Genomic DNA, 14,894 nt, shown 5'->3' on the forward strand with positions numbered 1-14,894 from the left:
ATCTAATAACGCTTGTTGAATAATATTGCAGTTTAAACCAAAAAATTTCAAAGTGTGCACTTCCGGAAAATTCAACGTACGAGTTTGGATGTGTGATGAAAAATTTTATTACGTCTGAAATAATTTATAAACATATTAAATATTTGAATTGATATTGTCAATCTGGATAGCACTCCTTGGTTAGAAATGAATTCTTTATTTCATTCTCCTATTGAAAGTATTGAATTTTTAATGAAAAATTTTCTCGAATTTTGCTTGAAGTTGAGTTGCTTAGACATCTTTTGAATGGATATTTAATTGAGTGATACAACCCTCGAGTTTGTGCACTGAGTAGAAAAAATTGAGAAGTCACCCATGTGCCACCGCTACAATGAAAATATTTGAAAATTCCAGAAGCTGATGGATTATCTCGACAGTGATTTAATTGGTTAATTAGTTTAGTGAGATTGTTGTTCGATGTTATAATTTTCATTTAATCTATAATAGCTTATCAACCTCACCTACACTGTATCAGGTCTAGCTATAAGTATACTCTAGTTTTGGTAAGACACGAATTGATCTTTTTCAGTTATTGTATTCGAGAATATTATTTAAAAATTTAAGATTCAGTACCGAAGAAATTTGGGCGTTCCTCGCCAACGCGCGCGCGTGACAAGCATCCTCAAGTGCCATCATTGTTGACATTCTTGAGTGTATGTTGCACTTGTTGCCGTGTCTCCTGAACAGCCATATGCATGCTCACCATCACTGCAGAGTGTAGAGGTGCAGTCTGCCGCCGCGAATAATAGTCATTAACAGCTGGTGTGAACCTGAACAGGCTCACCATCACTGCAGAGTGTAGAGGTGCAGTCTGCCGCCGCGAATAATAGTCATTAACAGCTGGTGTGAACCTGAACAGGCTCACCAATACTGCAGAGTGTAGAGGTGCAGTCTGCCTCAGCGAATAATAGTCACTAACAGCTGGTGCGAACCTGAACAGGCTCACCAACACTGCAGAGTGTAGAGGTGCAGTCTGCCGCCGCGAATAATAGTCACTAACAGCTGGTGCGAACCTGAACAGGCTCACCAACACTGCAGAGTGTAGAGGTGCAGTCTGCCGCCGCGAATAATAGTCATTAACAGCTGGTGCGAATCCGAAGTGACGATCCATCTTTCTGTTCGCTCAAAATTCTTCCTGGATTGTTCGTCATTTGAAGTTTGAGGTCTCCGAAATTATCCTCACGGCTTCGATGATCACGTTAGCTACTGCCAAAAAATTTTTCCATGTGTAAGGAATACTTCAAACACTTCACCTCGATTGAATTTTCCTGTATCCGCTAATCAATCCTGTGGATTTTATTCCAATAAATGTAGATTTTGTGTATAGAAGGTAAAATTCTCATGAGAGAAACTCTGGAGCACGAACATGAGGCATTAGGAGAGTGGAATCAAACCTATGAAATCGGGAAGTCGGCATTAGGAGACTGGAATCAAACCTATAACATTGGGAAGTCGGCATTAGGAGAGTGGAATCAAACCTTTAATATTGGGAAGTCGGCATTAGGAGAGTGGAATCAAACCTATAATATTGGGAAGTCGGCATTAGGAGACTGGAATAATACCTATAATATTGGGAGCGAGCAAGTCAGCCATAATTTGGGCTGTGATGCCGCCTCGCGGCGTCGTCTGCCTGCTGCTGCTTGTGGGCTTAGGAACTGTGAGCCCTCAGCGCTCCTTCAAGAGTCCACGCAATCCCAGCAACACGGTCATCGAAGGTGAGCAACCTATGGCCATACTTTCAAAACTCGCCAAGTGAACGTAAGTACTTACGCTCTATTTCTGGTTTATGATTGCTGGATTATGCTTGAAAGGCCGTCAATGATTGGCTGATGAACTTACGATCTCTTAACTTGTATCGAAAGTATAGGCCCAGGGGCCATACTTTCAAAAGTCGCTAAGTGAACGTAAGTACTTACGCTCTATTTTCTTGTCTATGATTTGCGGATTATGCTTGAAAGGCCGTCAATGATTGGCGGATGAACTTACGATCTCTTAACTTTTTTTTTAAGCAAAAGCTGTCAATAGAAGTTAAGAGATCGTAAGTTCATCAGTCATTCATTGACGGCCTTTCAAGCATAATCCACCAATCATAGACTGCTGTGGTCTCTGCGTTATGATATCTTCAAACATGAAGCAGACTTTTGCTATGCTAGCTTTTATGTCGAAGTCAGCTAGTTTTGCCGTTTGAATTTGGTGGTCCATCTGCGACTTGTGTCTGGCCCGAGCAATGCTACGATGCTGGAGGTAGACGGGACCCATGCAATTTACGCTTGCATCGCCTTTGCAGTGCTGTATTTTTTGTCGTTTATTATAAGCCCGACGAATGTCTTTCTTGCTGCCTTAGCAATCTTTTTAATTTATTTCGACTATTGTAATAAAAGTTTGTTCTGTACAGAAGGAGGCTGTAGAAGTTACGGTTTCTTCACCTCTTCGTCCGCACTCATTTTCATTCATGGTGCCAGCTCAGTCAGGGTTCTAGTTATCATTGCATTTTGGCGTAAACTTCCTTCTGGAGAGAAATTTTACCGTCAGGTCTCGGACTGCTAAAAATAAGACCTTTGTCGCCAGTGATGCGTCATATCCTTGTTATTTATAAAAAAAAAGTAGAATCAATTCTAAATTCTCGTTCCGTGCTCGTGTTTGGTTGCCAATCGATTGCAAAGTTTCCTTCGGCATCATTAGGGCTTGTCAAAATTTTAATTAAGACTCTCGCGTGATCCATTCCATTTTTAGCGCATTTTCTCATTTATGGAAAAAATTCACTATTGCGCTCGCCATGTCCGTTTGTCCGTCCGTCCGTTTGTACTTCACGTTTTCGTCGACGAGAAAATGCGCTCTCTGTCACTCGCTGCAGTGAGTACCGAGTTATATTTTTTATACGTTGTACTCAGGTTTCAGTTTTTGCTCCACCTGTACAATTCTTGTGCATGAACTCTGTGTTCTAATAGATCCATAATATTCAACTTACCTTGGTAAACTCGGCGAGTGAATCCCCAACGGCGATCCTATTTTTAATTGTTGTTAATTAATCAGCCAGTGTTGGTTCAAAAGGATTCCGCCACTTGGTTATTTATGAAGTTTGTTTGTCTGGTGATCTGTATTTGTCGCCCGCCACTTTGAGCAACCTTACAGTGTTACGCCTCCGCACTTGCTTGGCGGTGCCTTTAAATTCTAAGCACGTTATAGTGCAGCTCGTTCCACCAATTACTGTTGTAAAATGTGATGCATTGGCCTAACATGGCTTAATGTTGCTAAGTCGTGGCTTAATTTATTGGCCTGGTATGGCTTAATCGCAGAAATTAAGCCTCAGTCGTTGAATTTCACGCAAGTTCTAATCATAATCAAATTATATCTCTTTTCTAAGCAAGAAAAGAGATAAAACTTCTGAAATAATTAAAGGTAAATGGAGAGAATTAATGAATAATTTCAAGAAAGCATCAAGGCGACAAGTTGTATTTTGGGTTTGACTCAATTCGACCATTTGTTGCATTCCAGCGACAAAAATTCTCATCATTCAATCCATCAAAGGTTTCATGTCTGATTCAAGACTCGCCGCGTGGAACGAACCACCAATTATTGATTCATGTATTTTCCTCACTTTAGCGTAGAGTGACGAAACAGTTCCAAGCTTCTTATCGAGTACGTTCTGCATTATATACAATAAATTTTCCGGATTTTTAGCGCATTTTCTCATTTATGGAAAAAATGCCCTATTGTGCTAGTCATGTCCGTCCGTTCGTCTGTCTGTCTGTCCGTCCGTCTGTCCGTCCGTCTGTCTGTCCGTCCGTCTGTCTGTCCGTCTGTCCGTGACTTCACGTTTTCGTCGACGAGAAAATGCGCTCTCTGTCACTCACTGCAGTGAGTACCTACTGAGTTATATTTTTTGTTAATTCATCAAATTCATACTTTCAGGAGTTGTCACATCTTTATATTCGTATTATTATAAAGCCGTTGTTGTCTTATCGCTCATCTTCGTTTGTTCTGGCTTGCGCTTATCGATCAACGAGGCGTTGACAGCTGAGATGCTCGGTACACAAGCATGGCCATTTCAACGATCAAACATTTCTTGCTCAATGAGAAGCCGGGAGAATCGTGCCTTTTGTCTAGAACTGTATTACTGGGCGTGCCGGGGTTGATTCATTTGAAGTGAAGATTTTGACGCGCAAAATCTCTTGAGTTACGGACTGCACATCGGCATAGTATAATAGTATAATATACTTTTGGAAACTGCTATTGGATTGACATAGTAGAATATATTTTTGGAAACTGCTATTCGATTGACATAGTAGAATATATTTTTGAAAACTGCTTTTCCTTTGAAATAGTTTATAGAATATATTTTTGAAAACTGCTATTTGATTGACATAGTAGAATATATTTTTGGAAACTGCTATTCGAATCTTTATCCATTCATTTTGATGACCTGTTCCCCAGTGTATCACGTAATAATGAACGAAAAAATCAGTGTGAATTGTGAGCGACCTCTTGAGTCGACGCTCTAGTGCCTGTCTGGGATCTAATGAGATATATTGGCGCGCCATTATTTTGGTGTTGAGACTTCATGAATAAATTAACAGTGAATCAATTATTTTTTTTTTTTGTATCGCGTGTCTGCAAATTCCATAATGATCTTCCTTGCCTCCTACGCTCGAATTATTCTCGACGTTAACTGCAGTTGCACTGCGCCTGAAATGCACAACTATACTCAGCATAAATCAGCCGCACCCTGCGATGTTATGTGAAGTAAAATAGTTCTGTTATGAACTAAATAGTTATATAAATAGTTATATAAATAGTTATGAACTAAATAGTTATGAACGCTTATGTTTAGTGCGAGTGAGATCCTTTATTTCCCGTAATATTATCCCGTGTCTACCTATCATGATGTGTGACTTCTCGTTATAGGCATGCGTGTGCCAATTGTTGTCATATGTATATTAAATTTTATGTTAATTAAATTTTATCTGAAGCTCTATTTGAGGCATCAATATTGCACGTATGAACTCGCCTCATTTTTCGATTTATTTACTGAATTATTTGCGTGGCATAACACAACAGCAGATTGGATTTTCAATCCATTTAAAACTTGACAATTTTTTCATGTATGCAAAATTTACTGTTGTTTGAATATTTTCTTTAGTATCTTCATTTTAGTCTGTAGGTAATAACGGTGATGTAGATTATGAAATGTTTCTTCATTCTCTCAAGTCTAAGCTAGCCTCCTGTGTATACGCTGAACGTGTTAGGTGTGGTCGCAGATTTTGACCCATTGTTCATTATGCATCGGCGGCTTTTTAGTCCGTTTCTGATCTGATCATAAACTGGTTATCGTGTGTGTGGGCTTCCAATTGCCTCGAAACTTATGATTTGGAGCACTACCTCCCATTTTATCTCAGCTGCACTTGCATGAAAATCATTCTTCCCTGACCAAAAGCGGCTCAACTGCCATGTTGCCGCAGCCTATATACCACTGATTGCTTCTGACGCTCACAGCCGAATTATGTTAAATTAAATCCTTAAAAGTCTCGAGATGTGTGCCTTATTGATTTTTGCCTTATATACACATGTCTGTTTTCTTATATCTTTAGCTTGTGATGGACTCACCGCATTAATTAACCTTCAGTGCCGACAAGTTAGTCAACTCATTATGATGCCTTTCAACTGACTTGAAATTAGATCAAGAATTAATGGGAGATGGCCTTCTCTTAAAATGTTTGTTTTCAGTTTAGCGGTCCAAGGTGGATTTTCATCATTTTACTGTACGATTTTTGCAAATGTAGATAAAATGTGGGAATTTGTTAATTTGATCTGAATTTTCATTTGCAGTAAATATAACTTGAAACAAAATTTATACAAAGAAACATGGCCTTATCTTACATTATTCTGTCATCTGTTCAGCTGTAAATTAAGCATGTCATCGACGAATCAGAGCAAGCTTTCGTTTAAGAAACCATGCCTAATAACTATCCTCGGTTAAATTTCTTTTCACTCAAAGAAATGTAAAAAATTGAATGAATATTGTATCATCACGCATTGAGCTAAATTTCTTTCCACCGATCTATCCTTATAATTGTTTAGGATTTAAAGATGCATGATTATAATGCAGCCGTGAGCTGTTAATAGCTTCAAACACATTCCATTTCGTCCCGGGAATACGCAAGCTCGCAGAAAAAAATTTGAGGCTGTTTAAATTATTTTCTTAGTCAATCAACTTTTTGTGGTCTCGGGAAGTCCGGAAGATCTACTGACATCATCGCAGAAAACTATTCATGTTCCTGGCGTGAACTTAGTTCGTTAAAAGCATGACGAGCAAATTATCCATAATATTGTAAACATGTGCTCATAAGTGTGCTTTGATCGCTCACGCTTCTCTAATTTCTCCCTCAACTTTAATATTATGAGTTACCCACAACCGGGTGCCTTACCTCGTCTGCCTGGTTTCCCGACAATAGTTGTCAAATACATGGCCTACCGCAGTCTGATATTCAGTTATCTGGACGCGCCTGAGCTCGCCCAGCAATTATCACCGTCGAGCACCGCGTCTGATAAACTTTGCCGCGTCTGCCGAGCCGCTGCGCAGAGTGGACGCGCCTGAGCTCGCCCAGCAATTATCCCGCTCGAGCACGGCTTCTGATAAACTTTGCCGCGTCTGCCGAGCCGCTGCGCAGAGTCTGCCGAGCCGCTGCGCAGAGTCAGCCGAGCCGCTGCGCAGAGTCTGCCGAGCCGCTGCGCAGAGTCTGCCGAGCCGCGGCGCAGAGTCTGCCAAGCCGCTGCGCAGAGTCTGCCGAGCCTCTGTTTTCACGCATGCAGTGGAGCGCGACCAAGCCAGACCGTCCAGCCGCCTAGTCCTGCTGATTGTTTAGCTTAAGAGTAAAGCCTTTATTAGGAGCGGCGTGGTGCCCACTTATGGCTCCGTAGCTGTAAACAAAGCTCAGTCTTGTAGTCGTTAACGCTCGAGTTAATAGAAACATTCAAAGTATAATAGGCGGGCACTCGTGGCAAATCAAGCGAGTGTATTATTCGACGCTGTATTGGTGCAGAACAATGCCATCATGTCTTCGTTTCTGTCTGGTAAATTAGATTTCATGTTGTAGAGAAAATAAAATGTATATTACGTTAATTTTAGGCACTTTATTGCATTTTGTTAATCATCACTGGCATCGAAAGGCTCAGATTCACTTTTCATTGGTTTAATCCAAAAATTGTTGTTGATCGTCGTAAGTATATCTGATATTATTTTTGCGTTCATGGGTGCAATGATTACTCCAGTAAACTTATGGGTTTTACTACCTATATTTTAATTCGTATTAATTGTATTTATACGAAAATTGAATTCATTTGAATGAGGGCCATGCATTGAAAAAGGTTGAAGGGACTCGACCAAATGAGGGTCAAGTGCCTTACTTCTGTCCCTCTGACAGATGGACCCTCACTTCTGTCCCTCTGACAGATGGGTCCTCACTTCACTTCGATGAGAGGTCTGTTTATGAGGCGCCTTCTCAAAGCGGCTTCCATCTGTTCCGCAGAGCTCGTCTAACATCCAACCAAATTTATATAAGCGTCATTGCTGAAGATTTTTGAGGCTAAATGACATATTAAAAAGATTTTTGAGTCCTTTACCTAAATGCCTTTACCGTCTCTTGATTGCCTTTTTCTGTAACGTATTAACTTCTTATTATAAAATAACTGTTCTTGGAAGATCTTAGCTAGGTGCATTGTTGATTATTTAAAAAAATGGATTGGCAGACGATATTCCGCCTCAAGTCTTTGTTGGATTTTTGTTCAAAAATCTTCCATCTGCCTTCTAACTTTGCATTTCAATCTACTATCCTTATAGTAGATTGAAATGAAATTTTAACCTACAATTTCCGCGTTATATCAGCGCTCACTTATTCTTTGTCGTGTTCAGGCCATCCCTGCATCACTTTTATTTTTGTTTAAAGGTAAAAGTTCACATTTAATTAGGATCTGTGAAAATGTATTGATAAAAGATTTAGGATGAATCAGCCTCCACAAACATCGATCTACGCTACGGGTTAACTTTGAATTGATTTCCAGGTTGTTAATCATATTTCTTGTGCACTTTTTCAAATCGGAAAAAATTTGTAATATGTTGATGTACTGCCACCAAAAACATGCCATGAAAGAGTGATGGATGCCAAACAAAATTATCTGCATAATAAAAATGAATGGACTTGAGAACGAGCCCAAACATAAGCTCAGGTGTTGTCTACATAGGATATCTGTTGAACAAAATTATCCGCATAATAAAAATGAATAGACTTGAGAACGAGCCCAAACTGTTGTCTATATAGGATCTGTTGAAGTGTGAGTAGTCAGGATGCCGGTCTACTTGAACTCGAGGCATTAGTGTCAGTTGTGGAGTGTCAGGTGACATGGGATTATCACCTTATATCAAGTCTCCTACAGTTTAGTCCGCAACAGTACTACACTGCTGCGGTTTTGTTGTACAGTCAACCATGCCCAATTTATTGCTTTGTGTGAATGCGATAGTTCTCTAGTCTTCTGGGGCCATACTTTCAAAACTCGCTAAGTGAGCGTAAGTACTTACGCTTTATTTTCTTGTCTATGATTAGTGGATTTTGCTTGAAAGGCCGTCAATGATTGGCTGATGAACTTACGATCTCTTAACTTTTTTGAAAGTATAGGCCCTGTTTGCTTGTTGTCTGAGAAATGCTAACTCTTCAATACCGACGGTTCCACTTCTATGCACAATGGCTGGCTTATTGGATGCAATTGTAATCGCTTATGGAGCCGCGGTGTAATTATTTAAAAATTGGAAACTTTCATATACGAGTCTGCAAAACACGTTCAGATTTTAGATTTTTTCGAACTGTTGACAAGCGGGCACTACTAAAAAAATATAACTCAGTAACTCACTGCAGTGAGTGACAAAGAGCGCATTTTCTCGTCGACGAAAACGTGAAGTCACGGACGGACAGACAGACAGACAGACGGCCATGGCGAGCACAATAGTGCATTTTTTCCATAAATGAAAAATGCGCTAAAAATAGAACTCAGTATTCACTGCAGTGAGTGACAGAGAGCGCATTTTCTCGTCGACGAAAACGTGAAGTCACGGACAGACGGACGGACGGACAAGACGAGCACAATAGCGCTTTTTTTCCATAAATGATAAAATGCGCTAAAAAGGTGCCACTATTAATGCATCAGACATGCCTACTCCTTCGATCGCTATTATGCACGTATAAAAATGCGAATACTTCTCACCTAAACGTGTACTGATTACTCTAAAATTTAAATCCTGAGGCTCGTATTTTCAGTACGGTCCTGTATAAATTGATGGAGTGCACCATATATGCATCCACTTAGATTGCCGTCTCCATCAGATAAAGGTGAAGGACATTTATATTCTGGTCCGCTTATTCGCCGATATTCACCGAAATTTATAGCAATTTTCTTTTGAAAATATATCTACGTGAGCAAAATTCACCGTTTACACAAAATTGTGTCTTTATAAATAGTGTCCAACTATCTATGGCGAATTTAAATGAGGACTGAGTGGATGGCAAGCAAAAAGTGTTTAAATTTGAACGTCGCAGTTTGATACAAGAACTTAAAGGTAGAACGATTCACTCTTTGTCTGCTCAGCGGCTCTCCATTCATAAGATCTCATTTGCTGGGAGCGGCAGTCGTATAGTATGCGGGGATGATGTGGGTTGCCTCATGACATCATCCCTCCCGTCCTGCCAGTGTCGTGTATGCATTTGAAGAAAAAGCCTTACACAAAAATGAATAAAAGAATAAACTCACATGGTCCTCTTGGATTACCGAATCCATGATTTAATTATTCCATAGGAGTCAATTTCGACCCTATGCCTTAGAAAGACAAAAAGGAATAAAATTATTCGTACGGAATTTCAACTTTTTTACACATTTACTGACGGTAAATTTTATAGCGTATAAAAAGTCGCCTTGCTTCTTTAGTTAACAATACATAAACTTCAGGTGACCGCTCATAAGCTGTGCTGCTTTGGGTGAACAAAAATTAGATTGAACTTGATTATATTTAAATTCCTGTAATGCTCTGTTTAACTTGGTCTGCTAGTTATGTGTAACGATACAAATGTGTGTTACTCGTACAATTAAATGGAATGTGTACCGATTCTAAAGCGAAACTTTTTATCGAATGCAGTTCGGAAAATTCTCATTCCAGTCCCTTAATTTACCCGCTGCATAAACCACCGTGTACTCCGCTAGAGATCCTAATTTATTCACATTTCATTGTTGTAAAATAACGCATCTTTTCCGTTTACGGTTGGTATGAACACGAGTCTTGGCTTAGTGGATTCAAATGTGACCCTCCATGACCTACACCCTTTATATACTTGGACGCTTAAGTCGAGAGCTACATCAGCTTAAAATGTGGGCTAAATGACCTTCTACATTTGTGCACCATCCATCACTATGTCTGGGTTATCACGTCATTATGCCAACCTTTTAAATCCATGTTCATGCATATATAGGGAAGCAATTTCATGAAGCGATGTTTAAGAAATGACAACTGCTTTTGTGTTGATCGAAGTTGCTGGAATGGTCAAATGTTAGCGCGATTCGTCAACTGCTTGACGTATCAATTCAAGTAATTTTCCCACATCAGATTTATGCCTTCTTAATTTTCCTGATTTTATACTTATTACTTTGTGAAATTCTCCATCCACAGTACCATCTACGTTTCATGCTAAAAAAAGGGTCAAATAACAATTCATGCCAGACGTCATCGGTATTTCTTCTTACCACAGCGTATCCCCGTGGCTCCTACCCCAGTTAAAATTTAGGGCAGGGAATAGAGCAGGCCGTCGCCGGCTGCAGAGCCGACGTAGAGACGCGACAGAGCCGCGATAGAGCAGAAATGTCCGCTTTAGAGACGATATCGCCAGCCGCGCATCAGCGCTAATTAGCCTCTGAGTACCTGCCCAGGTGTGCTCTGTCCTGCCGTCACGCAGCCATCACTGAGCACCGCCTGCTCAAACCTGCCCAACGCCTGCTCTGGGGCGGCTCTGGCAGTGTACGCGGCAGTTACGCGTCGCCGTTTGTCAACAACGATTTAAAAAAATTTGTTACTTCTCTCTCTGAGATCACCTAGACTTTACTCTTGCAATGACAGGTTGCATTGACATTGGTTACTGACATTCTCGTCGTATTGACTTTAGCAACGTAATTTAGAATCTAACAGATTCAATTATCGAGGAAATATACACATCAAATTACTCACCGCTATGAACTATCTGCAAACGTCGACTGAAGCTCCGGGATTCGAACGCAGGTTCTCCGCGTCGTAGTTCGCGCCTGTACCAGTTGACCACGCGAACACCTTACCAGCCTAGGCTCTATGAACTACTTAACTGTAATACGGAACAAATGACTCGCCATCATCTAAGCTTCTGGTAATCCAAATCAGAAGCTGCCGCGTCTGTAAATTTTCACTGGGTAACAACATTTAGAGTCGCCCCAGCTTCTGGTAATCCAAATCAGAAGCTGCCGCGTCTGTAAATTTTCACTGGGTAATCGCGCTAGGGTTTCAATGGCTGTGCGCGCAGTCACGCGTATAAATATAGGCGTGACGAGCGCAAGCATGTCGCGGAGTCAGGCTGTTCGTCTCCATTTGCCTGAATTAGCTGCTAACTGGGGTAACTCTGTGGGGTCACTGCAATTGTGGGGTGGACTGTTTTATATTACACAATATGAGTTATTTTTAAATGTTGTGATTTTAAGTTAGTGATGAAATGATATAACTTAGATGAAACCGTCTCCACTCATACGATGGCAAAACAAATATGAAGACCACTAAGTTTGTCGAATATTTTCTTCAAGTATAATAATTGATATGTAGAGAACGGGCCCGTACGAATTTACCTAGGAAGACCTTCGGTCAAGTCTTCGTTCTGATCTTCAGGACAAAGACTTGATCTTAACTTAGATTTATTTCTAAACCTATTTTCTCGAGTCAAACAACAGCATTCCTCTAAAAGTAACATTGCTTCTATTGTTTGATGTGTGGAAAAAATTAAATTGCTGTATACTGCAAGCTTAGAAATGCTAAGACTTGAGTGACTGACATGCCCGGCTAGACGTGTCAGCTGCGTGCATCGTGCGCCGCTTATCAGGCCCAGTCTTGGCGACAGGAATTTTTTCTGTCATTTGTTAACGTCGCCTGGCAACGAATTTGGCAGACATCGCCTTCAATTTAAATGCATCGTCAGACCCCATCTTGACACTGCATTCATTCAGGATTTTTTTCTTGTGAGATTAATCAATTCACACGATTTACGGTGACGTATGATGCAGTCACTGATTTTACACGATTGATTTGACATGGCAAATTTATAAAATTGTATATGATATTGACTTGAGTGATGAAAGTCTCTGCTAATAACGCTAATGAGTGTCATTGCACAGAAAACTTTGTGCAGCAGAATGGAATCAATTTACATGTTAATCAGTTTACATGTCAATTTGACATAATTTTGTTTTGAGTTTCTTTACGAAATTTTGTATTATATTGATTTGAGTGATGAAAGTCTATACTAATAACGCTAATAAGTGCTCTGGAACAGAAAACATTGCGCAACAGAATTGAATCAATTTACATGTTAATCAGTTTACAAGTCAATTTGACACAATTTTGTTTTGAGTTTTTTTACGAAATTTTGTATGATATTGACTTGGGTGATGAAAGTCTGTACTAATAACGTTCTTGAGTACCCTGGCACAGAAAACTTTGCGCAACAGAACGGAATCAATTTACATATTTATCAGCCTGACAACTTGACACAATTTTGCTTGAATTTCTTTATGTTGCACTGTGATCTTTTGACCGTGACTGCTGTATAAACTCTTGCTCGGAGGAGACTGCCAAGAGACAACGCCTCTCACGTACACTAGATGCAGGCGCTTCTCAAGAGACAGGTGGTCTCTTTACTTCTTAGCGTCAACAACTCAACTGTAAGCAGCAGCAGCTCGACTTTTCCTAAACAGATTATTCTCTAATGTGAATTCAGTCAAAATAAATACAATTATATTCTACCATCATAAGATATTGCCAGAGGAATTTAAAAGCAAAGAAAACGCCATCCAAATTCACCATATCGATATTGATTGATTCATTGATTGATTGACGAACTGATGATGGAGCTGGACTTCAAAACGTTTTCAATATCAATATGGTGAATTTGCTTGGCGTTTTCTTTGCATTTAAATTCCTTGTGAACTTGCGATATAAGCAGACTGATAATATAAGTACTTATATTGCCATAGATATCGATTTCCTCAGGTATTCGTTAGAAATAGTTGAGTTGCCAATTAAGGATGGTATTTCTGTAACGTTAATATCATTTTCAATTATCAATTATGACCTCAACGCGAAATCATTTACCTGTCGTAGCATTAAAATGTACCTGATAATATTCAAATGCCTTAATATTAGAGCCATTCATCATGGTAACAAGTAAATGACTTGCTGCGTTATTTCTTAAATTTCACGATTAGGTTTATTGTTCTCAAGTTAATACGGTACACACGCGAGATTACGGCTGCTCTTTCTCATTGCTAATGAGTTAATACGGTACACTCGCGAGATTACCACGGCTCTTTCTCATTGTTATTGAGTTAATGCGGTACCTATGAAATTTCCGCAGGCTTTTCCTCTTTCTTGACGAGTCATACGTCATTAATACGAAATTTCCACGGCTCTTTCTAATTCTTGCAGATTTCAGACGGCATTCATACAAAATTTCTACGGCTCTTTCTAATTTTTAGAGAGCTCATACGGCATTCATACGAAATTCTCACAGCTCTTTTTAATTTTTTGGCGAATTCATACGGCATTCATGCGAAATTTCCGCAGCCTCTTTCTCTTTCTTGAAGATTTCAGACGGCATTCATACAAAATTTTTACGGCTCATTCTAATTTTTGTCGAGTTCATATATTCATACGAAATTTCCACGGCTCTTTCTAATTCTTGGCGAGTTCATACGGCACTCATACAAATATTCTCACGGCTCTTTCTAATTCTTGACCAGTTCATACGGAACGCACATGAGATTCTCACGTCTCTTTCTGAGCGTTGACACGGCCGAGTATATCGTGGCAGCGGTTGACACACGTCAACGATGACAGTTCTGTTCATGTTTGAGACACTTGTAATTTATTGGTCAGAAGTAAATGCGGTGGCGGTGACTTGTATTCATTTTTATGCAGCCTGGTCTGAAAATAGGCTTTAAATTGAGACTTGAATCTGGCTCTCATGTCTCCTATAATGAAGGTATACATAGTTTTGTTTTTTTAATATATCATTTTGAATATCACAATCCTTCACTCAATATATTGCAAAAACTCTTTTTTATAATTCCCTACAAAAAATTAAGTGTTCTATATTTGGTTTAGGTTTCATCCAACAGGGAAGTTCACATAAACTATCAACTTAAATTATTTCGACTTTTGCGGCTTTGACATTCAAATTTTTCCGAGAAAAATTTAATATTTTTTCCTCACACGCTCTCCTAAAATAATACCTACCTTGAAATTGGTCATTAGACACATGAATTAAGGCTTTTTGTTCATCTATGTTAGCATTGTCAAAACTTGAATATTTCTTATGTTCTGTGCCGAGTGTGTTTCAATGCTGAGAACTTTATTGCTTTGGTTTACAGGGCCTTGTTGCATTGCAGGTAAGCAGGTGCATGATTGATTTTTGTTACAATATATTGATACTTAATTCATCGCTGTATTTGGAAAGGCTCCCCATTCCCAGTGCGACGACGTACAAACTAAATTAAGTAACATATGCTTGGCCAAGCATATACGTGGCCTA

At 39.6% G+C, this 14,894-nt stretch overlaps 1 protein-coding gene across 1 annotated transcript in view; it reads left to right on the forward strand.

The window, feature by feature from the left end:
* The first annotated feature begins 1,398 nt into the window (after positions 1 to 1,398).
* The window catches only part of LOC108674300 (basement membrane-specific heparan sulfate proteoglycan core protein), a 218,311-nt gene continuing 204,815 nt past the window's right edge, over positions 1,399 to 14,894 (forward strand). Inside the window, exon 1 of the mRNA XM_047885790.1 lies at positions 1,399 to 1,754. Coding sequence (XP_047741746.1) covers positions 1,646 to 1,754 — 109 coding nt within the window. The 5' untranslated portion in view covers positions 1,399 to 1,645. The remainder of the gene's footprint in view (positions 1,755 to 14,894) is intronic.

Source organism: Hyalella azteca, unplaced genomic scaffold (genome assembly GCF_000764305.2).
Source record: "Hyalella azteca isolate HAZT.00-mixed unplaced genomic scaffold, Hazt_2.0.2 contig3122, whole genome shotgun sequence".
Classification (NCBI taxonomy): Eukaryota; Metazoa; Arthropoda; class Malacostraca; order Amphipoda; family Hyalellidae; genus Hyalella; species Hyalella azteca.